This window comes from Capsicum annuum, chromosome 7 (genome assembly GCF_002878395.1).
Source record: "Capsicum annuum cultivar UCD-10X-F1 chromosome 7, UCD10Xv1.1, whole genome shotgun sequence".
Taxonomy (NCBI): Eukaryota; Viridiplantae; Streptophyta; class Magnoliopsida; order Solanales; family Solanaceae; genus Capsicum; species Capsicum annuum.
Window position 1 is genome coordinate 73,457,319 of NC_061117.1, and position 27,153 is coordinate 73,484,471.

General features: G+C 34.8%; 1 protein-coding gene across 6 annotated transcripts in view; it reads left to right on the top strand.

Annotated features, from left to right (window-relative positions):
• The first annotated feature begins 5,504 nt into the window (after nucleotides 1-5,504).
• The window catches only part of LOC107877934 (alpha-aminoadipic semialdehyde synthase), a 31,016-nt gene continuing 9,367 nt past the window's right edge, over nucleotides 5,505-27,153 (top strand). For 2 of the 6 annotated variants that reach the window (XM_047393583.1, XM_016724756.2), the window contains exons 1-18: nucleotides 5,505-5,702; nucleotides 5,815-5,887; nucleotides 6,625-6,917; nucleotides 7,000-7,086; nucleotides 7,171-7,300; nucleotides 7,483-7,656; nucleotides 7,828-7,910; nucleotides 8,881-8,997; nucleotides 10,117-10,192; nucleotides 10,973-11,144; nucleotides 11,761-11,857; nucleotides 11,947-12,113; nucleotides 12,529-12,586; nucleotides 14,600-14,740; nucleotides 15,834-16,166; nucleotides 17,063-17,143; nucleotides 17,352-17,417; nucleotides 17,908-18,025. In XM_047393583.1, the coding sequence (XP_047249539.1) occupies nucleotides 6,669-6,917; nucleotides 7,000-7,086; nucleotides 7,171-7,300; nucleotides 7,483-7,656; nucleotides 7,828-7,910; nucleotides 8,881-8,997; nucleotides 10,117-10,192; nucleotides 10,973-11,144; nucleotides 11,761-11,857; nucleotides 11,947-12,113; nucleotides 12,529-12,586; nucleotides 14,600-14,740; nucleotides 15,834-16,166; nucleotides 17,063-17,143; nucleotides 17,352-17,417; nucleotides 17,908-18,025 (2,149 nt within the window). In that variant the 5' untranslated portion in view covers nucleotides 5,505-5,702; nucleotides 5,815-5,887; nucleotides 6,625-6,668. Of the gene's footprint in view, nucleotides 5,703-5,727; nucleotides 5,888-6,624; nucleotides 6,918-6,999; nucleotides 7,087-7,170; nucleotides 7,301-7,482; nucleotides 7,657-7,827; nucleotides 7,911-8,880; nucleotides 8,998-10,116; nucleotides 10,193-10,972; nucleotides 11,145-11,760; nucleotides 11,858-11,946; nucleotides 12,114-12,528; nucleotides 12,587-14,599; nucleotides 14,741-15,833; nucleotides 16,167-17,062; nucleotides 17,144-17,351; nucleotides 17,418-17,907; nucleotides 18,026-27,153 lie in introns of those variants that run through there. The other 4 variants (XM_047393585.1, XM_047393586.1, XR_007042781.1 and 1 more) reach the window with 3 other exon arrangements.

The window sequence follows — 27,153 nt, forward strand, 5'->3', positions numbered from 1 at the left end:
CGATATATTAACATAATTTTTGCATTAGGTGTGAACGATTTAATATGCCTATCTTGTTAACACGAATATAAGCATATTAACCTGACATTATGTATTATAGCATAACGGGCACACTAATTCGACATAAACATATCAATGTATCTTCTGGTATGTAATATAGTGAATCTTAAGCATATTGACATGTTGAGGTAATTATCGTTGAGCATGTTAACTTATTGTAAGCATGTTAAATTAAGTGAAAATAGTTAATACATTCACTTTTTTCGCTTATCATTATGTTAGGCTACTGCAATTTTCAGCATGTTTATATGGTATTTCGGCACATTAAGATAAATCTCAGCATGTTTAAATAAACTTCAGCACGTTTAAAACATGTTTTTGTGTACCTATACAAATTTAGCATGTTATTAATATTAGAACATTAAAATTCTGCGCATCTAATAAATTTCAGCATGTCATAACTACTTTTAGCATGTTAAAGTTTTTGTATGTTGGCATATCTCTATCACGTTAAAATATATTAGCATGTCAAAATATTTGTTTTTAGCCATCTTTAGTATGTTGGTAAATGTTTAACATGTCACTATGAAATTCCAGCAGTAATACAATTGGTGTTATATAAAAATACATACTTTTAAGCACTTTTCGGTTCGTTTAAACACTAGAGTAAGTATATTATGGCATCCTTAACATGTTAGTGTTTTTTAATATTCTTGTTAATTTCTCTTATTCTCATTAGTTTGCAACACTTAATTCACAAAATATTTCTCGACACATTTGTGACACCCTCATGAACACGCATTACATTGTTGCATGCACGAATCACAGTTGTCTTTTATCATCACTTGATTGAACATTTAGACATCATGCCTATAGGTTAATGACATTATATAATTGTCTGTCTTCGCATGCTATCACGTTAATAAACGTTAATTAATCAAGAGGCTAACTTGGAATTATTACGTGCTACTTGTTGTCCAATATATTCGCGTTTTGAGTCCTACGCAACATAGCTTTCTTTTAGTCTAGAACACAAATCCAAAATAGTAAAGTCCAATGCCTCTTGGACAATAGTTGGGACGATAAGTATTACTAAAAACATTAGTTTTGTCCTTGTCATAGAACGCTCTTAGATTTGACATCCAGCCTAGGTGGGGTGAGATGGGTTGCCCTTTTCGAAAATGATGATCCCAACAAATATTAATGGCGAGTCTAATGACATTATTACTCGTCTAAGAGTTCGGCCTTTGGGTCGGATGGTGATTAACAAGTTGAGTTTCTGATCTGAATAAAATCAAAACATCTCTTTGTTTAACTCGGACGATTTCTTTTAGTCTTTTTATTTATTTTACATGTTTATCTGGGTAGCTAGTTTATTATAAAGCAGTCCCCTTTTTATTATAAATTATGTCGTTTCTTTCTCCTCTCTTATCTTATTTCTATGTTTTTTATTTATTTTATCACCTAGATAATCGATAATTAGCATTAACAAATGACATGTGTTTGCTTTTAATTATCTTATCGCTTAGCTAAATAGTAAATTAATAATAAAAGAAGAGATCTTTATTTGATCACATAAAATCCCCGTGTAAAGTATGAATTCGGCCAGAAACCACCTTTGTGGACCTCAAAAGGTGTCTAACACCTTTCTTTTGAGGTAATTTAAACCCTTACCCGAACTCTGGTGAACTAAGACTAAATAACAAAAAATAGGTTCGTAGTATCCTAGATCGGTGCTCTAACGCACCTTAATACGTTAGGTGGTGACTCTCACACCCTTCCCTAAAGCATCTCAAAAAGAGTTTGTCAAGTCGAATCCCGCCTTCCGCGAGAAAAACGGAGCGCGACAATCACAAAGTACTTCAGTAATACTAATAAGTGAGACATTCATCAAACAACTTCAAAATCGCTAAAGAATTTTGATTACTTGTCTCTACACCTATTTAGTTGTCTCACAGCTATCGACAATTGTCAGAAAACTTTAGTAGCTTTAGATACTTCTATAATTTTTAAAATATTTATTTCAATAATTAATAAGTTGCTCTAAATTTACATTATTTGTCCAAACAACTAATTAGTTGACCAACAATAGTACATAATTGTCGAACAATTTTAAGAGTTGTTGAGACAACTAACATAAATAGTTCCACTATTACATTATTTGTCCTAAAACTATAGATAGTTTTCGGACAACTTTTGTATTTTTCAGACACATTTAACTATTCTACAAACAACTTCAGTAGTTATTTGGACAACTACGAAAGTTATCGGGTGAGACAATCAGATTGAGTTTTCTAAACCCAGAAGAATGGCCACAATGTTATTTTTATACTTATCAATAATGCTCTTTTGAGTTAATTTCAAGCTAAAAAGAAATAATTTAAGAAATTTTAATAATATTTTGATATTCTCTTTTCTATAATTTTTTTTTTGATGATCTTCTTAATAAAATCACAAATATAAAAAAAAATGAAGAAGAAGATGGGGAAGGACAAATATATATCTAAAATTGTAATTTTAGGCGAGTTGAAGGGACGGTGGAAGAAGACCGGTGGAAGGCGACAAGAACACTGCCTTTTCTTTGGATATATTTTGATAAAAATTGAGATATTTGAGGCAATAAATAAAGAGGTGAATATGTAAAAATTAAAAGTTTGGGGATTACTGAGTTATTTTTTTTAATAAAATTTAATCTCATTAACCTTTATGATTCCTTAGTAAATACATCTGCGCTTCGCGCGATTCTATTTTTTTTTTTAAATAAAAAAGAGAAAAAAAATTGTATATTTATCAGTGCCTACATGTGGTTTAAAACATTTATTTATATATATTGTATAACTTTCATTCTTTTTAAATATATTATTTAAAAGCAAAATCAAGAGGTGATAAAAGTATCAGACAATTTAATAAATAAAAAGAACAGAAAATAAAAAAAAGGAAAATAATTTCTCTTTGCAAAATTTATATCCCCAAAACTTACATCATTTATATTACAAAATTCAACATTAATATTCCATCAAAATACACACCTAAAAGGAAATTAAAAAAATAAAACAAAAAAAATACAGTGAAACCAAAACTATAAGGTCGCAATTTTGGGGACTTTGGTATAACTTTGTTTTGTCTCTCTTTCATCTTTGTTCTTTTCTCTCGGACCCAACAATCAAATATTTATCTCATAATTTTCACAATTCTTCTTTATCATAATGTATTTATATGTTTAGTGATTGATTGATGAATTTATTACAATTAATATTTGTCGTTTTTTCCTCTTCATATTCAAGAGGTTAATTATCATCTTTAATATTGTCATTAATTTTTTTTTAGTTACATAAGATGTCTTTAAGATACAATGAGCTTTATCTCATAATTTTCACAATTTTTTTTTTAACATAATGTATTTATATGTTTAGTGTTTTATTGATGAATTTATTACAATTAATATTTGCCGTTTCTTTCCTTTTTAATTTTGTCATTAACTTTTTTCCCTAGTTACATAAGATATCTTTAAGATACAATAAACCTTTTTTTTTTCAAAAGACTATGGTTGACATATTTTGAATAAAGTCAGAGATACTATTTTGAACCAAAAGAAATTATGAATTTACACCAATTAAAAATTCATATAAAATACAAAATAAAAAATAAAAAATAGAGAGAATATATAAAAACTAATTAAGAATACAACGTCACTATTGCAATCTTTATCATTAAAAAAACAAAATAAAAATATGAAGAAAATGTACAATCTTTCAAGCTCTTGTTGACATTCACTTCACAAGTCGATTACTGTTCAATTCTTCTATACGATTGAGCATTTTACCGAGACTAAAAAAGTTACTAAATTAAATCATCCGAATAACAAATTAATGGAAACAACATGTGATAAAAGAAGAAAATGATTTTACCTCATATTACAAATCTAATAAAATAATCGAAATACGAGAGACAATAGATAATAGCAAAAGTTTACAATAATCAGTTATTTATCTCATAATTTTCACAATTCTTCTATACCATAATGTATTTATATGTCTAGTATTCGATTGATGAATTTATTACAATTAATATTTGTCATTTCTTTCCTCTTCATATTCAAGAGGTTAATTACCATATTTAATATTTTCATTAATTTTTTTCTCAGTTACAGAAAATGGCTTTAAGATACAATGAGTTTTTTTTTTTTCAAAAGACTATGGTTGACATATTTTGAATAAAGTCAGAGACACTATTTGGAACTAAAAGAAATTATGAATTTATATCAATTAAAAATTCATATAAAACACAAAATAAAATAAAAATATATAGAGAATATATAAAAATTAATTAAGAATATAACATTATTAGGGCAATTTTTATCATTAAAAAAAAATATATGAAGAAAATGTACAATCTTTCAAACTCTCGTCGACATTCACTTCACAAGCCGATTATCATTCAATTATTTTAGCCGATTGAGCATTTACCGAGTCTGAAAAAGTTACTAAATTAAATCAAATGAACAATAAATTAAAGGAAACAACATGTGATAAAAGAAGAAAATAATTTTACCTCATATTGCGAATTCAATAAAAGAATTGAAATACAAGAGACAATAGATAGAAGCAGAAGTTTTGTGAAAATTACAACTAAATTGATTAGTAAGAAAAGTTCACTCATTTTTAATGAAAAAACAAGTAAAAAAATGTAGGAGAAAATGATACAGAAAAAAAAAATCTCACCAAAAGTGACACCAAAAATTGGACACACAATAGCATATCATCGCATGATATGAAGAATACAAAATCGATTGTGATACCAAATAAATTGAATTAATGAGTATTAGTGGGAAAGGAACGTGGATAAATAAAAATAATTAAATTTTTTAGCTTGCAAAATGAATTAAAAAGTCCAAAAAAATAAAAAAAAATAAGTTTTAAAAAGCGCGATGTCAGCAAAGCCATATTTCTCCTTTATACATATATATATATTGTTGCCATGTGATCAGGAAGTCATGGGTTTAAGCCTTGGAAACAGCCTCTAGCAGAAATGCAAGGTAAGACTGCGTACAATACACCCTTGTGGTGGGACCCTTTCCCGAACATCGCGCATAGCGGTTGCTTTAGTGTACTGAGTTGCCCTTTATATATATATATATATATACTTCCACCATTTCAGAATAAGTGAATTGTTGGAGTATTTATTGGTGTTTCAAAATATGTCATTGAATTTTTTTTCAAATTTACCCTTATGATTTGATAATCAATTAACTATTGAAAATGTATCAAAAGGTTAACTTTTTTTTTTTTTTGAAGTAAAAATAAAAAATTATGTTAAATTTAATCTTTAATGCTTTTTTCTTAATCTTTGTGTCAAAATTCAATAATTCCTTTATTATAAAACGGTGGGAGTATTAATTATTCATTTGGCCCTTCTATCCATCTCTCAAGACATGAAGGTCCAGTTATTTGACTATCTATTTTATCCCTTTTAATAGCTTCTCCCAAAAGCAGGCGTAGCAGTTCAGTCCAAGTAGAATAGGAAAAGGACAAAGGACTTTGTCCAGGAAGTGAATGGACACGTAACACATTTTGTCGGTTACGTTAGTTAGACTTGAAAAGACGTAGGCGATTTGGCGATTTTTCTCTCTATCCATTGAGATAATAATGACGCCACGTCAGTTCCAAGTCGCCATCTCTATTCTAAAATTGAAGATTAAGTAGGTAAATTACTTTCTTATTTTTGGTGATTATCACTTACATTAAAGAAATGCACAATAAATACATGACTTGCTTGTTCTGATCACCTTAACAACTTTCATGCTCTCCATTGTAGCTTCACGTTCAAAGAGAGGTCAAAAAGGAAGAAGAAAGAGAAAAAGATTCAGTACAATTACTTTACAACTCAGGTAAAAAGTTTCTCAAAGTATATTCCAATGGATTCCCTTTTTGGGTCTAATCAGTTATTTTTTCCTTGTTGATACGAAATTAGCACAAATGGTGAAATGGGGGTTTTTTTGTAACGTTCTGTGTGAATTTTATGATGTAAGTTTGGCAAAAATAAGAGCGACCATGTTGGTCAATAGAATTAATTCCATCTGTTAAAAAATAATCTGATTTCTAGTTTTGTTTTTGCTCTGAGAGTACTGAAATAGCTTAAAGGAGATTAGTTTGGAGTAGCGTTTTTCGGATTATTGGAAATTCAGTTGATGCCAATGTCTTCAATGTGCAGTTTGATCGGCTAGAATAAGAGGTTGTGGGGACGTGGATTAGGGTAGTGGGGGTAGCTGGTAGTAGAGTGTTGTCTTGCTAATCCGTCCATGCTACTAAGTCGTAGTATTACACTTGTAGTTTCTTATCCTTCGATTTTTGTTACTATTTGTTATTTCTTGTACTTGGATCTACGATTTTGTTGTAATTACTGCTCAACATACGTTGTTATTCTTTTGCATCCGCTTTTTTTTTTTGGATTGCTTTGATTTGTTTTTCCTTGAGCCAAGGGTCTATGGAAATAACCTCTCTACCGTTGAGGTTGGGATAAGATTTGCTCACACTGTACCCTCCCCAAACCCCACTACGTGATACACTAGGTATATTGTTGTTGTTGTTGCTAATGTCTTTATTGTTTCCTTGTTTTGGCTTTAAGAATAATTTGCCAAAATTTGATCAAGAAATACTTGGCCATTGATAATGTTTGGAAATGGAGTTGTCGGTATCCTCTCAGAGACGACCAACAAATGGGAAAGACGGGCTCCTCTGACTCCTTCACACTGTGCTCGACTGCTGCACGGTGGCAGGGGTAAGACTGGTGTGTCACGCATCATTCTGCAGCCATCTACAAAGCGCATTCATCATGACGCTCTCTATGAAGATGTTGGATGTGAGATATCGGAGGACTTATCTGGATGTGGTCTCATCTTGGGTATTAAACAGCCCAAGGTGCTAATTTTATTTTATAAAAATCTGATTGACTTCTAAAGATTTGCTTTCTGAGGTGATGATTATTTAACTTGAATTGCAGTTGGAGATGATTCTTCCTGATAGGGCCTATGCCTTCTTCTCCCATACTCACAAGGCACAAAAGGAAAATATGCCCTTGTTGGATAAGGTATGTAGCTCTAATTCTAGTCAACAATGATTGAACAGGCGTGGTGAATTTTTCTCGAAGATTAACATTCTGATGAATATTTAGATCTTAGCTGAAAGGGCATCTCTGTTCGACTATGAGCTTATAGTTGAAGACACTGGAAAGCGGTTACTTGCATTTGGAAGTTTTGCTGGTAGAGCTGGAATGATAGATTTTCTACGTGGATTAGGGCTATGTAAGCATTTCGTTTGTAACTTGAAAATGATTCATTGAATTTGATGTATAGTTTCTTGAAGGATTTTGTATGAACATAGACCCTGCTGTTTATATTACTCCAGTCAACGTGTGCGCATGCGTGTTCTTTTTTTCTCTTGTACCTTTTTTCTTTTTTCTAAAACTTAAGGATGCACATGTCAGGGTATCTCAATCATGGCTACTCAACACCTTTTCTCTCTCTCGGCTCATCGTACATGTACTCTTCATTGGCTGCTGCTAAAGCTGCAGTAATTTCTGTTGGTGAAGAGATAGCAACTATGGGGCTTCCAATGGGAATCTGTCCTCTTGTATTTGTTTTCTCAGGTTGTGGAAATGGTAATGTGGATAATAACTTAGGCTCACTAATTTTAGTTTATTGACATATCTAGTTCAGCTTCTATTCAAGATAACTTTATTCACCTCTTTCCTTGATTCACTCTTTTCACAATGTGTTCCATAGCACTTCTCATTGTATATCTTTTGGATAAATCTTCATATCCTTTGTAGTGTCTCATGGTGCACAAGAAATTTTTAAGCTTCTTCCTCATTCATTTGTGGATCCTACAAAACTTCCAAAACTACATGAGATGGTAAGATTTGAGCATACTTCCTTAAGACAATGTAATTGATATATTGCTTCACTTGATCGAGTTTTCTACCTTTTATTTTCCCACTTTGCTTTTTTCAACTTCTCCGAGACCATAGCTCAAAGTATGCATTTATATTCTGTGAAGGGAACACCTTCAAGCTACAGCTGCAGCTGGAGGTTTAACATGAAACTTCATCCTTTGTTTTGTTTCCACTGACATAAATTATCAAAATTGTATCTGTTATAACTCCAAATGTTGTGATTTCGATTATGTCTATCCAGTTCTTATATTATGTCTTTTCCTACGTTGTTTGGTCTCGAGGGGGAGGGGGGGTTGTTCTATCAGAAACAACCTCTCTACCTCACCTCTGAGGTAGTGGTATGAACTGCGTACATTCTACCCTCCCAGACCCCACGATATGGGAATTGATTGGGTATGTTGTTGTTGCTGCTATGTCTATCTAACTGGTCTGGCCAACCCAGAACCGGGCTGAACCAAACCAGTTTACGCCTGGACCAGACTGGTCCGGCTGGGCTGGGGCGTTGTGTTGGGTTGATCCCACATGGGTCAAATTGGCCAACCAGCAGCCTGGGACCGGCCTGCACGGGCCAGATATTGTCCAATTAAAACTCCGATAGGTTGGAACTAGTCCCTCCAACCCGCTAACCAACCTGGACCCCAGATCTGCCGGGTTGATTTTTTGGTGGACCAGACTGGTCCGGCCCTGCCTCTTGACACCCAGAATTTCTATTCACTTGGAGAAACTGTTTCACCAGCATTCCTAGAGTTGGTAAATTCTATCTAGTGTAACATCTGAGTTCGTACCAATTTTGAATCAACAAGATACTTAATGCCAATGATCTCTAAGATTCTTCATGCCATGCCAAATCTTCACTTTTTGTACTTCAAATGCTTGAATTAAAAAATTCATAACTTTGTGTTAGACAAATCTTTTTTTTTTCATGTGTAGGCCAGGGATCTTACCCAATCAAAGCACCCTTCAAAGAGAATCTTTCAAGTGTATGGTTGTGTAACTACCAGCCAAGACATGGTGGAACATTCAAATCCTTCAAAACCCTTCAATAAGGTACATACTTTAGTGTTCAAGTATGATTGCCGTTTTTTAAAAAATCTTTTATCTTTATAGTTTCCATTTTCCCAAAATTACTAGCATGTGCACTTTATTTCCTTGTAGTACTAAAATAACATTTGGTACATTTTAGGATTTGAATAGGTAGGTAATGAAATGCGGACAAAATAGAGCTGTGTAGATGTGGCCAAATCTGCTTGAATAATGAAACTTATCTTCATTATTTTCTTTCGAGGAAAAAGCTGGTTAAGTATCCCTTATGGCCTAAATCCAGTTTCCTCCGTCTTTGTTACTCCCTCTGTCGCAATTTATGTGCCACCATTCAGATTTCGAGAGTTAAACTTTTTAATTTTAACCTTTAAACTTTTTAATTTTAACCTTAAATTTTGATATAGAATCTTTGAGTTTTTTTGAAACAAAATTTACATATTTGGAAACTACGTAAAGAATACTATGAGTCACAATATAAACAATTCAAAATATCTACAAGGCATGTGAAAAAATTGAGATCTTGATACTTTCTAAGAGTGAAATGCAGTACTTCTATTTTGAAAATTCAATATAGCAAACCAGTACATGAATCAACTTCCTAATATCAAGAACTGAATGTGTCCTCTTATGTCATGATCGTTCTATACTAATCCGATAATTCTTTCCATTGAAGTCATCAGGACTTTTACATTGGAGCTCTGAACCCTGTTGTGCTTGAGTGCTTTAGTATGAAACATTGTAATACAGTTAAAATAATTGACCATTTTAAATTTCGCCGTACTTCTTACCCAGTAACCGACTTGAGGGCTCCTTGTAGTTTTGAGGTGAATAGGTTTCCTTATCTCAGTAATGGATATTTCCTCGTCTGTTGGAACCTTAAAAAAGTGTATTTTCTTGCTAACATGAACAAAGATATCCTGGAGTCTTTCCTTCTTTAGCTTTGGTAGTTTTATGGTCTTTGTAGTTCTAAAAATGGGCAAGGGAACACAATCAAAATTTTAAGTTGTGCACATTGGTTTTGGTACCTTTTTATTTAACATCATTGAAAATGAAAGCATCCAAGTACTTTGCCTGTTATGATGTATCTTATGCATTACACTAACATTAGACATATCATTCATTCAGGCTGATTACTATGCACATCCGGAGCAATACAAACCTGCTTTCCATGAGAAAATAGCCCCTTATGCATCTGTCATAGGTCAGTGATGATCAGGCATTTTATGTTCATTTTCTATCATTTTTAGGGAAATCTACTTCACTATCCAGTTTTATGTATTTCCGGCTTCCTCTGAATACATTTGACACATTCTAGCCAACTGTAACTTTCATTTTCTACACATGAGCATGCATTTGTTTTCCGGAGTGAATCAAAACTTTCAATGCTAGATTGTAAGACTCATAACCAAGACCTTTGTATTATATGAAAACCTAGTGTCGTCTTCATCTTTTTATTTGTTTCTTATGCATTTAACAGATGCATCAGCTGTGGAGATGAAAATTATGGTTTTGCCATTCTTATTACTGCTATCATATTACAGTTTTGACATATTTTTTTTAAAATTTGAAATGTAAAGATATGGTACCTGGGCACTCAACCCCAAAATCTAGCTCAGCTAGCTCATGATGGGTGGATTGCTCAAGTCCATATAAGCAAACCATTAGTCTGTTCCCCAACCAATGTGGGACTCTAATCCACTATAACACCCCCTTCACGCCCAGGCGCATATGACACCTACTCTTAACTCAATCCAAAACCTATCTCTTGAGGGGAGGATTGCCCAAGTTCATATGAGATAACCATCAGTCCATTCCCCAACCAATGTGGACCCACTCTAAGATGAAACATTCTTTCTTAATTGAACCTCGTTACATTAGTTCTACTGTACCAAGTTCAGGATGTCTTTTAAGTTTTCCTTTTATAATTCTTTCAAGCATTTTGTGAAATTGCGTATTTGGTAATTCCCCCTGCGTCTCCCAGTAAATTGTATGTACTGGGAGAGAAGGTTTCCTAGGTTGTTGACTACTAAGCAGATTCAAGACCTTATGGGAAATGGATGCCCACTTGTTGGAATCTGTGACATAACTTGTGATGTGGGAGGCTCGATCGAGTTCATCAACCAAACCACATCAATAGACTCACCTTTTTTCAGGTACTTTTTAGCTTGTCATGAAGATTCTATAGTATCTTTTCGATATGTTTGCTACTTCCATTTCTAATATACTTTATATACCTCTCCTCGTTCCATGGCATTTATTGAAAACTCAGATGGGGTTAGAGTGTAGATTTAATGGCGTATCAGTTTCTTATTCAAAAAGGAAACAGGGAAAGATATGAAACATATTTAGTTTTGTCAACCTGACGCCCATCTACAGTTACACAAAAAGCTTAAAAGAATATAATTAGGTGGAGCACTTGCAGTGCACATTTCTTATATTTTAGCCATCTAATTTGTTCAAATTTCTACTGTTCGTCAAGAGCTATTTTTCCTAATGTCACCAGGTCTATCTGTGGCATGATTAGAGTGCGATAAATTTAATCGTCACTCTTTAATGTTTTCTCTCTGGCAGGGATTAGTGGGTATAAGTTCAATGCATTGTAGTAAGTTTTATGGTATTTCTATTTAGTTTCTCACGGGGCAGATTCCATTATCATATTTGGAAATATTTCTTTTTACTCAGCATTTTATGCTCTTTTCCAATTTAATTTACAATAATGCACCTAAGTAATTTTTCCTGGTTCTTGTAATTTGTTAAACATGGGTCTAGGTATGAACCTTCCAATGATTCGTATCATTATGACCTAGAAGGTGAAGGTGTGGTGTGTTCAGCTGTTGATATTCTTCCCACTGAGTTTGCAAAAGAGGTATTCTCAACATCAAGCGCTACCAACGATTTGTGTTTATTTCTATGAGTTACTAACATTTGTAGCTATGATATTCTTTGATGTAATAGGCATCCCAACATTTCGGAGATATTTTGTCCCACTTTACTGGAAGCTTAGCTTCCTTTAGAAATCTTGAGGAGTTACCTTCCCACTTAAAGAGAGCTTGCATAGCCCATTATGGAGGTCTTACTCAGTTGTATGAATACATTCCTCGAATGCGGAAATCTGATCTACAGTAAGTCGTTCATGCTAACTATATTCTTTGTTATTGTGCTTTTTATCTTCACTCTTTTAGAAACCATTGGATAATTCACGTGTTGATTTGTTGTATCGTAATCATCAACCAGTTATTTTCTTGTCTGTTGGTCAAAATCCTCAACTAGAGTGAACCGAACAAAAAACCCCCTTTTTTTTAATCTATGATAGATAACTGTCTCTTATATTACCGTCATCTACTCTCAACTTGTATATCCTTGCATAACATAAAATTATATTAAACCCATTATGTGCTTTTTAGTTCTCTTTGATGTCCATAAGTTTCATAAAGCATGTATGATATATGCGTTGATATTATTCTTCTGGAACTGATATGACGTAGCTTGTATTTTCCCATATGAAATAATGATGTTCTGTTATCTCTTGATTGACAGTGACCCTTCAATAGTTCTTTCTAATTCCAGTGCCAACGGGAGGAAATACACTGTATTGGTAAATCTCGATATGTTCTTTATTTTATTATTGTTTGTTAATTGAATGTATGGATATGCAGTTTTGTATTAGTTATTATTCTGATACAGAAAGGGGTTTGAAGAAGACTAAGGCTGCATTTGTTTTTATTAAGATTCAGACATAATCTGAATGCATATCTGAATGATTAAAATGTTGTCTTCAGATTTGAAAACTGAATAATTAAGACTATTTGTTTTTCAATATCTGAATATGTAAAATTTATTTATTTGCATACATAATAAAAAATATAATTTAAATAACAAATAATTATATATTAAAAAATATTTGATTTAATACAATAAAATTATTATTTGATTGAAAAAAATATTTATATTTGTTAGTGATAATGGAGATGGTTTGTAAGGGTGGTGGTGGTGGTAGTGTTTGATGTGAGTGATTAGTAATATTGGTGGTGATAGTTGTGATGGTGGAGATGTTTGGTATTGTAGTGACTGCTATGGTGGTGACGATTGATAATGGTGGTGGTGATGTAAAGTTGGTTGATGTTAGTATTTGGAGGCGTTGATTGTGATATCTTAAAAATGAATGCATGATAGTTGACAATGTGTTGGTGGTAGTCGGAGATGTTGTTAGCTGTGATGGTAGAGATGATTATTAGTAGAGATATATTGTAGCGATGATGGTGGTTGAAGCGATAGTAGAGATGGCAACATCGGTATCTATGATGGTGGTGGTGGTAGGTGAAGAATGTGTGGAATCTGTTGATGTGTTAGTGATAGTTAGCGGTGGTGCTACTTGTGATAGGTGAGTTGGTTAGTAGTTGGGATTGACCGACTGTGGTTGATGATGGTGGTGGTGTTGGAATTGGCATTGGCGTTGACGGTAGTGATATAGGCGGATATAATTAAAATAATGGAGGTGATAAATATGAGCGACTGAAAATAGTGGTTAGTAGCAATTATTATTATGAATGGTGGAGGTGGAGGTGGTTGGTGGTGGTGGTGGTTGGTGGCTAGGTGGTGGTTGACAATGGTGGTGGCGGCAAAAGTGGTTAGTGGTGGTGATTGATAATTATGGATAGAGTGGTGGTGAATATTAAAATACCTCTTAATGATTAAGACTTAGTTTTAGATCTGAATGATTAAGACCTATTAAGAGCCAAAATCTTAATGAAAAACAAATGCACTTAATGGTCTGAAATCTGAATCATTCAGATTCAAACCTCTATTAATTGCAAACAAATGAGACCTAAGAAAAAGTGTGATCTCAAAGCTTGAAGTTGCTCAGAGAGAACAGGCAACCGCTGTCCAAAACTAGTCTTGTTTCTTATGTAGTAAGTTAATCTCTTTGGCCAAACATCTAGAATTTGCTTATTTTGAAAAGTAGCCAAAATGGAGTTTTTGGGGAAGATCTTTCAGATAGTTGCAGTCTGTGTTTGACCAAAGAATTCAAGAAGCAGTTTCGTAAGTATAATATAGAAGCAATTTTCTGTTTGCCAATCTTTTCAAAAGTGCTTTTGAGCGTCAAATTACGAAAAAGACATTTAAAGATCCACTCTACAATTAGTATAATTTAAATAAGTAAGTGATTTGAAATACTATGAAAGACCTTAATTAAGTTTTAACTTTATTTAGTTTTAAAATTGAAAAAATAAATCACAAATAGAGACGAGCATGTTTATGAGACTTGGGTCATAGATGTACTCTCAACATTGTATGAGGTTAGATTTTGTCTATATTTGTTGTGATAGTTTGGTAAATTGAATTTTTGATGGGGGTACTTTTATCCTGAATTTTTTTTTAAAAACTTTTGCTTCTACTTATAAGCAGTTTTTGTTTCCTAGAAGCTTGGTCGGATAGGTAATTTGACAGGGTCTTGGGCATTTAAGTCTTCTTACATGTTCTGGATTTACTTATAACTGCAACAAGTTGTTTCTAGTTTCTGCTGAGATAAGAATGAAATATATACTTTTCTTATTTCTTTGATGATTTTATCTTCTTATGCTTGTACTCCATCATTTGAAATTGACAGGTATCTCTAAGTGGTCATTTGTTTGATAAATTCCTCATAAATGAGGCTTTGGATATTATTGAAGCAGCAGGTGGCTCTTTCCACTTGGTGAAGTGCCAAGTTGGTCAAATCACAAGTGCTTTGTCATACTCAGAATTGGAGGTTACTTTATTTCTAACCTAGTCTTAATTTGAAAGAGAAGGAATGTTATCAAACATATGAATGCAATTCTTATTAGAACGATGTTTAGATCAAAGAGAGTTGGAATGAAAATCATTGTGTAACATGAGAAAATTCGTAGAATCTACAAAGGAATGAAAATCATTGTGTAACATGAGAAAATTCGTAGAATCTACAAACTTATTTGAAGGTGTTGGTCCATGTTTTATTTTTTTGAAACTTGTAAAAATAATTTTCCTCAAATCTCCTTGAAGATCCAAGAGACATATTCATTGAAAAACAGCCCTGTGATCATAGACCACTAAAAAAGCCAGGTCAGCTATTCTATCTCACCACATATGCTGGAGGGATACTCATATTCTTGCATCATACTCTAGCCAAATGCACAAAACACGTATAGGAAACTAACATTACATAGTCTTCAAGTTATTAGCGTTCCGAAACCCCAAAAGAGTAATGGTTGTCACTACACTTCTCTCACCCGTGTTAGGAACATATCATATTCCTGTCATTTTAGCAGTGTCACAGTTTCACTTCCTGGTGCTCTGCCTTTATCGTACTTTTATCTTCACTCTATAATTTTTCTATTTGTTGGAGAAGTGTTTTCACCAATATATACAACTATGCGACATAAATACTTCACTTTGATCAAACAAAATTTTGTGAACTTCTCGTAATTTTCATGATTATGTAACCTACAAGTGTGGTTTGCTTTTCATACACTGAAATATTTTAAAGGAATAGAGCTCTTAGCTTTGGCATAAAAGAATTCAATTTTCTGATATCTCATCTCCTTTTTTGAGGTAGTCTGAAAGAAACAAAGCAATGCATTTCTCCTGAGAATTACACAGACCTTTAAATAGACTGTCAGGGTACCCTGAAACAAAGACAATAAGTACCAATTACTTTCTGGTGTCACTTTATAACTTTCAGCTTCCTGTTGATAAATCCTAAAGATACAGTTTCCACAGTATTGCTCGATTTTTCAATGTGAAAATACAAGATGGGGATTTTCATGCTGTTCTTGGTTAAGGTGGAGATAAGGTGTTTGTTTCTTGTGCTTTCTTTTGGACAGGTTGGAGCTGAAGATAAAGCAGTTTTAGATAAAATAGTTGATTCTTTAACTTCCCTTGCTAATTCAAGCAACTCTTTGGGATCTCAAGACAAGGAAAACAACATATCATTGAAGGTTGGGGTATTCCAAGAAACCATCATGGATGAGAAATGTGATGCAAAGGTCTTAATTTTAGGTGCTGGTCGGGTTTGCAGACCAGCTGCAAAACTTTTAGGATCAATTGGTAGCATGCCACCTAACAAATGGCTGAAATCATCTATAACTGCTGATTTTGAAGAGCAAAATTGTGTCCAAGTGATTGTTGGTTCTTTGTACTTGAAGGATGCAGAGAAGGTATGCCTGTATATCATGTTTCATGCTACTTCATTGATCACTCTTATTCAAAAGGAACCTTGTGATTTCATTTCTGTACGTTGGAAGTTTGACAGTATCTTTTCACTAACAAATCTTCATATAAGTTTGTGTCTTCATTGTCCTAATATTATATTTTTAGAGATCATGTAAGATTTATTTCTTCTTATGTTCTTGTGATTTCATTTCTGTACATTGGAAGTTTGATGGTATGGTTCACGAACAAATCTTCATACAAGTACGCATCTTCATTGTCCTAATATTCTACTTTTAAAGGTTGTGTAAAATTTATTTCTTCTTATTTTCCCGGATTTTTTCCACATCATGTGATTTTCGTCTTCTCTAATTCTCCTCTCCGTTTTCTCTGTTCATCTGCTTTGGTTCTGCAATGTAGTGTTTTTACCTGTCCCTGTGTCCATGACTATGGTTTGTATGTTCTTTTTCTTGTTTGCATTGGGATTTTGTTACAGCACGAAGTGAGAATTTGTGATTGTCGTTTATTTTGTTATCAATTATCTATTATACTGTCGATTTGTTGCACATCTTGATTATAGACAATATAATTTCATTTACCATTTTTTTCCTTTCTGTGGTACTTTTATCATAGCGTATGTACTCTTCCACTTGTTCTTATTCTTCAAAACTTTTTTGAAAAACTATTCCCTTTTCCCTGAGCCAAGTGTCTATCGGAAACAGTCTCTCTACCCTGCAAAGGTAGGAGTACGGTCTGTGTATACCCACCTTCCCCAGATCTTACTTGTGGGATCTCATTGGATATGTTGTTGTTGTTGTAAGTTCATCTACCATTTGCAAGTTATGCTGTGAGCTCTATGCTATGTTTTGTTTTATTCGTTAGTAATCGTGTTTTAGTAGTACAGGTTATTAAAGGTATTCCAAATGCAAAAGCAATTCAGCTTGACATTACAAATCACGAGTCTCTTTCTAGTTGCATCGCACAGGTATTGTCTTTTGATTGCCTGCTCTGTGAGACAAAGAGCGGTAGCAGCAAGGATATATTGTGTTTTGAAGCTTCCGTAATACTAAACATAGTGTTAGAACTTGGAAGTACTGGATGATTGCAGAAAGTTTTTCAATTGGTCTCCTTGAATTTATGTACGTTGTAAACAAGTGGCTCTGCCTCATGCTTTCATTCTTGTCATCAAGCAGGTTGATGTTGTCATCAGCTTACTGCCTCCTAGTTGCCATGGTATTATAGCAAAAACATGCATTGAGGTATTTTTATTCCATCTTTTCCTTTCATTTTTTTTAGGGTGTCCTCTCGTTGTAGTTACATATTCCTATCATCTATGCATGATAAAAGAGGGTCCTGATGAATGGTAAAGCTAGAAGTGTTGACTGCCTCTTTAACAGTTTGATTTCTAGAATAGATTCGGTACTAACAGTTATTGAATTTTCATTAGAAGTCGACGGGTTAAAAAGCCCCTTTGAAGATGCCTGAGGATGGTGAGCAACAATGTAAAAGACCTTTCAGGCTTGAACCACATAAAAAGAACTACCCTATATTATGTACTAAAACAAACGAATCTTGATAATTTTATGAATCATAATCCAATCAAATGCACCTTATGATGGCCAAAATATCAAACAGTCTTTACAAAATTTTCTGAGGAAAAACCCAAACATTTTAAGCTAATATCTATCGAACTCTCCTGAACTCCTGGTTTACTCCTACTTACGTAGAACTTCACATCTCCTGATGCAGCTGAAGAAACATCTTGTCACAGCTAGTTATGTTGATGATTCTTTGTTAAAGCTAGACCAAGATGCAAAATCTGCTGGAATTTCTATTCTTGGTGAAATGGGCTTGGACCCAGGAATAGGTAACCTTCATCTGAGAAAAATAATTGTTCTACAGTTCCTTTTTCTTTTCCTTTGATAAAGTTGGTTCTCAGTTAAATGTTCTCCTGCATATAAGTAACTTGAATGTGTCAATGAATTTGTTGGAAACTTCTTCATGTTATGAAATTTCCTTTGAATGTGATTGTGTATAACCTATGGTAATAGATAGTACTGCATTTCCAAGTTCGAGAAAATAAAATAGTCCCTTATATTGGGGTAGGTGCAAGTGCAAACTAGTCCCAGAAAATACTCCTGAATAGCTATGGTCCCTCATGTTTGCCAAAAGTGAGCACTTTTGGTTTCCATCAAATATTTGACTTGTCTCTGTTGTTAGATTACACGGTAACTTAAAAAGGAAGATTTACCAAGAAATACAAGAAAATCCCAAACTACAATACCAAAAATTTTACCAGGCACCAGTAGAAATAGAACAAAAATTTCAGAAGCTGCACCTCAGAAAATTGCACCTAGATACCATAAATAGACCAAAACTAGCACACTGCAAAAACTGCGCCTCCAAATGTGAGTATTTGACAGAGACCAAAGTTGGGATCACTTTTGACAAATTTAAAGGACCAAAACTTCTTAAAAGGAACTAGTTCGAATCTACACCCAAACATAAGGGACCATTTTTGTTTTTTTCCCTTGAAGTTACCTTCTGCACATGGTTCAAGTTATATTCATCAAGCAAATGTGATTGGTCATGTCATTCCTTTAAGAATTACTATTTAAATTATTTAACTTCACAAGTTTAGTGTAATCTACTTTTGAGAGTGTTCGTATTAGAAGTTTGTTGGCCAATTTACTTATGCCCGTGTTGCTAGGTCCAGGATGTTATTATTGAGTATAGTTTGGTTGCTTGATGTTTTATGTGAGGAACCTATTTATGTTCTCTAAAGTTCTCTCAGTAAATGATATTGATGATTTGGGAGAATGTGGCAATAATAGTACTCAAGGACACGAAATAGATAGGTTTCATCAGAAAATAGTTTTGTTGAAATGTAAGGGGGTTGCACCACACTATGAGGGACCAGGTCCCTCAATAAAACAGTAAAACATTGAGAAACTAAAACCTTGCAGGAAAGTAAAGAATACAATGATTTAACGTGGAAATCTTCTTGCTCAAGGGAGGAAAGACCACGGCTTGCCCTCACAAGCGCTCAACAATTCACTATAATCAAACTTTTGATTACAGACTCGATTTGAACATAACTCTAGGCTTAACTAGTTTGTAACAACTCTATTACAAATCTACCTTGACAACTCTGCCAAGAACTCACCTTGATATTGATTAACTGTAACCAATATCAAACACAGGTAACTCTACCTAAGCACTTTCAGAAATACAAAGAAAGCATTACTCTTATAACACGAATAATTCAATTACAGACCATGACTTGACTTAATAAAACCCACTTTTTCAATACATACAGAAATTAAGAGCTTGAGCAATGTTGCAAAGTTGAGTGTTCGCCTGTTTCCCTCTTCTATATTTTGATTTGCAAAAACTCACCAATTGAGAAACATTCTTTTCTATTTATAGTGGAATAATGATTAGGGAAAAAATCTGATTGGGCCAAGTGTCCTGACTGGTGAGATGCATCTCACCTGCGCAGTTTGTTGTTACACTAGACGACAAAACTGTGCTGGCCATCTTCATGAAGACCCAAGGACCTGGTCCCTTGTTGTCAGCTAATCATCATCAAAACAAGATTTAGCAATTTTCCCCCTTTTTGATGATGAAAAACCATAGAACTTGGCCACAAAACTTGGAGCATCAAATTCATTCACCTTATTCAGTCAGAGAGATTACCACTACTATTGTCGATGAATGTTCCCCCATCATTATGCACTATGCTTCCCCCGTCAATATATCATGCAATCTAGGGACCTGGTCCCTTGTTGTCAATTGACATCAAAATTCATTCACTATGTTTCAATGTTCCCCCGTCAATATTCCTGCACTCATCAATGTTCATTTAGTTCATTTTCCACCTATCACATGCACCATCAACATTCAACATTCTTGCCCCTGTCAATATGCCATCATACTTCACCAGCATTGCATTCAACACATATGTATATGCACCTTGTACCTGATCCCTACCACATAATTCAGTATTCCCCCTTTTGGCATCATGAAAAAGTGATAACAACAAACCAAAAGCAAAATAAGCACAAGTTAGGTAACTCTTGGCCATTGGGGCAACACTATCATGAAGAATAACTTTAAAGAAGAAACAAATGAGATACACAAACAAAGGATTCAATCATTGTTAAGTAAGATTATACCAGTACAACCACAACAAAATATACATAAAATCATTATCTTCAAAAGCCACAGTAGAAACAAGAACTTAAAACTGACACAGGGATGATAGGACTTAGGTAGAGGGGGGCTTAGGGGAAAAAGATTTAAGCAATAGCTCCATTCTAGAACTCTCTGTCTCTGCAACATGAGCATTCAACAATTGCTTATTGAGGTCTTTAACTTCAGCATTCATCCCTTGAACCTTCGTCTTGAGTTTTGCAACCTTGGTCTGGAGCCTTGCATTTTCTGCTGCAAGTTCCTCAGTAGAACTAGTAGAACCAGGTCCCTCTGAGGATAACTTTTGATTCTGCATCTTCAAGTGCACTATCTTAGCATTTTTAGTAGCTAGCTTAATTCTCATATCCTCCATTTCCTTGCTTAAATTCTCCTGAGCAGCTAATAGTTCTGACACTGGACATAGTTCCCACCTTTCCTTCTATGCATTCATTTTCCATCAATATTGTCAGACTAAACTTTTGTTTGCTTGTTCCGGGAGTCCCTTTAGTTTCAATCAATCCAAAATGATCAAAAACCCTGTTCAAGAAGTACCCATAAGGCATCCCATGTTTGCTTTCCTTCTCTTGGATGACCTTATGCATGTGCTCCAACATTAAAGCAGGCAGACTTATCAACTCAAATTTGCTCAAACACTCGGTCAGAAACAAATCAACAGCAAAACCAATGGTCCTTTTCTCTAACCTGGGTAAAAGGACCTTGTTCACAAATTCAAATACTAATTGGAACTCACTTGTGAGAAATTTCTTTCTCACTCCAGTTATTTATGTCCCTTCATCTGTCAATCATGAACTCAGTTGAGGCTTGTTGTTTGACAACAGTCCTCACACCTATAATAGGTACATCCAGAATCTTTCCCAAGGCACATCCAGAATCTTTCCCAGTTCCTTTTCATCCCGCTTTATTTCCTTTCCTTGCACCTGTGCAGTCAAGCTCAACCCATCATCAGAGAAATCCATTGTATAATAGAATTCTCTTACTTCCTCTTCAAAAACCATGGGAGCTGGTTCCTCTAGGTGGTGTAACCATTCTTGATGTTTGACATATTCCACCAACTCTACCATGCCAGGTTTCTTATAAATCCTGGTATTAAACAGTCTACCAACTCTACCAGACAATACTTTCTGAGTTTTCAAAATTTCATTCCTTTGCTTTCTAGACCTATCCTTCTTTTCTTCCTCCTTTCTTCTTCTCTTGGAATCACTACTTGATCCTTTTTCAATGGCTTTTCTCTTCTTGGGACCAGGTCCGTCAAAGACATTCTTCTTCTTAACAACAATGTGCTTCTGTTTCATTCCTATAGGGCTACAGACTTTGAAAGAGAGGACCTGGTCTTTCCTGCAATGTGGATTTCTTTTCTTCTTTTCTCCGTTGCAGCAGCAACATCAAGATCAATGTCCTCACCCCCTCGAACCTTTACAACTTCAATATTCTCCTCCTCTACCACAACAACTTTCTTGAGTCTTCTTCTCTTAGTAGTAGAAGACTTGCTAGCCTTCATAGCAGATACAACTTCTTTTCAGACCCGTAGTAGAATACGATCTAGCAACCTTTACACTCGAATCGACCACCTTTTCTTTGCCTTTGCTTCCCCTTTGTTTCTTCATAGACCACCTCAGAGGTGGTTCATCCTAATCCTCTTCATCCTCCTAATTTGGAGGTAGCACTATTTATCCATCCTTTGTCACATCATCCTTTTGACCAACTGCTTACTCTTCTGCACTAACAGAGCTTTCCTTGGGATTATATGCGAGCAGAAGTAAATTTTCAGCTACCCAATTTACACTACTGGAAAAATCAAACCTCTTCACTCTTCACTAGTATTTCTTCGTCACATAGTTGCGTAAAAATGGGGGTTGACTGTGGGAGTTGGAGAACCAGGTACTTGTTGGGTTTCTGAGAGTTTTGTTTTCTCTGGTTCTTTAGAAGAAACAGGAATTTGAGTCTTTCGGTAATTTTGGTTCTTCTGAGGAAGCAGGAACTTCGGATTGAGGGATTTCTTGTTCAATTGGTAAACCAAAACCTCGATTCAAATCCTCTACATGGTTGACGCAGTAGAAATTTTAATGGCTGAGGAAGTTTCGGCGGTCTAAGTTGCTCGGACTTGGGTGCGGGTGTCCGATTCGGGTACGGATCTAGAGGTCGGATCCTTCACTGTCTCAAATTAAAGATTCGGGGATATGGATCTAGGGATGGATACGGGTGCAGTGATTCAGCAAAAAATATTTTAAATATATAAAAGTAGAGTTATAAAACATAAATTTTGAGATATTATGTGGAAAACTTAAGGAGAAAATATTTTTCAAGAAGAAAATCCTAAAAGGAGATAAAAAGAAAAGTAATAACATAGAAATTTCTATATACAAGGTATTCCATTTTCTTCAATTTCACCTTAGCTTTTATTTTGATTATAGAATTTCTTAAATCTGTTCGGACTTTCCCAATCGATTTTGGTCAAAGTACCCAAAATTGGTTGACAATTTCGGGTACGGATCCCACACCCACACCCACACCCACACCCATGTCGTGTCGACACGGGCGCGACACCGAAAGTGAAGAGTCCGAGTAACTTAGTCGATGAGGACAAACTCTTTTAGAGGTTCTGGAATTTCTGAAGATGGTTTTGTGGGGTAGAGATAACACAGGTTCTTGTTGAGGATTTAAGGAGACGTCTTCTATGATTTTGGGTGTTAAAAGGATCAGACAGTTCAATTTGGGATTGTTTAGATTGATTTTTTGGGGCTTTATCGACTTCAGAATCTTTAACAGGAGTTGAGGAAGTGGGAATGTCTGCCATTTTGAATTTTTGTGAGAGAGAGAATGGGACTAGTTCAATTCAAAGATGAAGTACGATTGGAGAAGATGATTTGAGTTAATTTTGGAAGAGAATAAAAAAAGATGAATTTGGTTTAGTGATTAAGTAAGGTAATCATTGTCATTTAAAAGGTGCCTTTTTGAAATGACGCGTCTGACTTTAATAGGGCGACTCTTCACATTGCTATGAAATGATAGCTTTTGCTCATATAAAAAAAGACAGTGGCTTTTTAGACAGAATTTTATGAATATTAAAGCATACTGTTTTGGTACTAACCTGAGAGATAGAACCAGGTCCTCTCTTTCTTGAGAGAATCCTCAAATTTGTGCAAGTCACATCTGTCCTTTTCCAAAGCTATTCCCATAAGTGTGTACTTGCAAAGGTATGGTACTGAGTTAGACCAATATGTACCTATTTTACCAAGTATATCTGTCTCCTGATTATAGCCAATTTTAGGGAGAAAAACTGATTTGATCTAGTATGTCAGGTTAATTTGATCAATTCTAGCCTCAAATAGTTTGTTTCAGTACACCACTTCATTCCAAAAATAGTTCTGTCAATAGGTCTGGGGACCAGGTCCCAGACTTTAACTTCTTTCAAATTATTGAAGGACCTCCTTTATTGTTTTAATCCAGTCAACATTTTTCTGATCTTTCACATTTTTAGGCTCAATTTGAGACAAGAAAGACTGAGAAAGTCATGAAATTTCTGGTTTGAGCTCTTGTTTGGATTCTAGTCTCCAGAGGTGAAGTTAGATTGTCAAGGGAGTGAGGAGATCTGAACCTCCAGTTTGACCATCTGAGATGAGTTTCATTAGGACCAGTTCCCTGAATATTTTGACTAGACCCTTCTTGTAGTCCTTCTATTGAGATCCTGGATCACCATTACCTTCATCATTCTCATCTGCATCATCTTGTCCTTTACCATCATTCTTCAGCCCCATCATCTCCTTGAACAGAAATGAGTTCTTCAAATTCTGATTCTTCATCATCACTTGGATTCACCATCTTTCTTGACTCATCAAGGACCACATGCACATTCTCTTCAACAGGCAGAGTTCTTTTTATTGAAAACTCTGTATGCCTTGCTTGTTGATGAGTAACCCACTGTCAATCAGCATAGTCCTGACAATTTCTATGAGGATCATTGTTCTTTCTTTCAACAGCTTTATTTTGTTGAGGAGTCCTTGGGGCAGAGAAATTATGACTGATTCTATTTTCAGCACAGAATCTTTTAACTTGTGAGTTCTTAGACTCAGTTCCATGATCAGATCTGAATTCAACAATCATACAATTTAGCTTCATTTGAACTTGCTTAGCAAAGATAACCAGAACCCCATAGATTTCATCCTTGGTCCTCAAGAATCATTTTCCAGGCGAACCTGGAGTAGTCATCCACAATAACAAACCCATACTTCTTTCCTCTTCTACTTTGGACTTTAACAGGTCTACATAGATCCATATGTAGCATCTCAAGGGGTCTAGAAGTACTCACCTGCTTCTTCAGCTTAAAGGAAGACCTAGTTTGTTTTGCCCTTAACACAACATTGCAAACCTTGTTGTCTGGAAATTTCAGCTTTGGCATGCCACGGACCAGGTCCTTGGAAATCAACTTGTTCAGCAAAAAGGAACTTACATATCCCAGTCTTTTGTGCCATAGATTAGCATTCTCACTTAGAGCACTCAAGCATGTCACTTCATCAGATAAGAATTTTGCTTCATTACTTTTGTCACAGATATGAGACACTTAGAAAACTGTACTTGAGGCCATTCACATAGTACACATCTTTTATTGCTTGATTTGGAGATCTTTCAATCTTTCCCACACCATGAATATAGCCCTTTTAACCATTTCCAAAAGAGACATCTCCACCTTGAAGTGTCTTGAGAGAAAGAAAGCAGTCAAGTCCTCCCTGTCATATGCTTTGAACATTCACTATTTATGAACCAGTTCTGACTGCATTCTCCTCCTCCCACCTGCAACTATAGTCATTTTCTAGATTTAGGAACCACTTGAGTTTGAGTTCCCAAAAGGAAAACAAAGGTATGATCAAATCTTTCTTGGCCCATCTAGGTAGAGAGTTCTTCTTCACATTTTTGAAGGGTATGAAACTCTTAGGATAAGAATTCTCATTCTGAATGTATCTAGCACTGCTCATTTTAGCTCTATGCCAACTTTGATAGTTTTCCTTCAAAGTGTTAATCTCTTCCATAATGCGTATATAGGGGTTTGTGGATCTTGTTTCTACCATCATGGACAACTTTCCCTTGAGAACCAAGTGAATGAATTTTATACTGATATCCAAGGCCTTTACCATTATTGACACCTTGACTAGTTAGATTAGAAAGGATTTGAGAGGAATTTGTTAAGTTCTTCCTCATCCGGACCAGGTCCCTTTCTAATTCTTCATTCTTATGAAGTGCAGTAAGGTGCTTTTGAGAATCCCTCAAATTTTCTTCAAACTCAATTTGAAGCCTTGAAACATCTTTCTTCCCTTTACCATCAAAATCATTTACTTTTTCCAGTTTACTCATTAAATTCAGATTCTCAGATTTCAACTTTGTGAATAATTTTTCTGTTTCAGATATTTGAAGAGTTAAAGCAATCGATTCAAGCTCTTGATTTTCTACTTTCTCTTTTAAAGCATTTTTCCTAGCACTCAGTTCGCCCACAAAATCAATTAATACATTTACTAGCTTCTTTATCTTTCTAGCAGAGTAGTTATCTAGATTTTCCTTGATGTAGAGAGAGTTACCACATTTTTTTCGTCATCTTCAGTGTTTGCCATGACAACAAACAAGGAATCAGAGGTAACTTCACATTCCTCTACAGCTAGCATAGACACATCTTCATCCTTTTCAGCTTCATCAGATTCACTGGAGGAATCTTCCCACACTGCTAGGGTCTGCTTCACTGCATAATCACCTGCAACCTTTCTTCTTGATTTTACAGGACCTGGTCCCTGTTCTTTCCTTTGTCACCTCCAGTCTTGAGATATTCTTGATAATCCATTTTGGGCATTGGATAGTCCTTAATGAAATGCTCAGGACTTCCACATTTGTGACAAACCTCAACAGTGCCTCCCTTTTTGCTGCTACTTCCTCTTCTTTGAAACTGACCACTTTTCTTCATCGCTCTAACAATTCTTTTTGCCAAATAGGCAACATCAGTATCTTTTTCACTTGAATTTGACTTAGAAGCCTTCATTGCCAGAGATTTTTTCCTTTTTATTTCCTTCTTTTCTTGCCCTTGCTGCTTCTTCAGTTCATATGTCTTTAGATTACCAATAAGTTTACCCAGAGTGAGTTTTCAGGTTCCTTGCCTCAGTGATAACATCCACTTTGCTTTCCGAGGATTTAGGTAGAACCCCCAGAATTTTTCTCACATGTTTGTACAAAGGAATTACTTCTCCTAAATTGTGCAACTCATTGGTAATTGAAGTGAATCTAGCATGCATCTCTTGGATAGTTTCTCCTTCTTTCATGGTAAAAGTTTCATATTGAGTAGTCAACATATCAACTTTTGAATCCTTCACATCAGTGGTTCCTTCATGTGCTGTTTTCAGGCAATCCCAAATTTCCTTAGCATTTTCACAAGCAGAAATCTTGTTATACTCATCAGGTCCTATGCCACGGATAAACAATTTCTTTGCTTTATAATTCTTCTCAACTTTCTTTCTATCTTCATCATCACTCTCTTCAACTTTTAACAATCATTCTTGTTATGTCCGCTTCTTTGACCTCTCTTACTGGCACATGAGGACCATCAAGTATTACATCCATCAGCTCACTGTCCTCAGCCATAATAAAGTCATACATCCTTGTTTTCCACTACTCATAGAACTGCCCATTAAAGCGAGGTAATCTAGTGGTAGATTGGCCTTATTGAGCAGCTATAATAACCAAATCACTCTAGGTGTGAACCTTTTAGAGTGTTTTTGACTCTGATACCAATTGTTGAAATGTAAG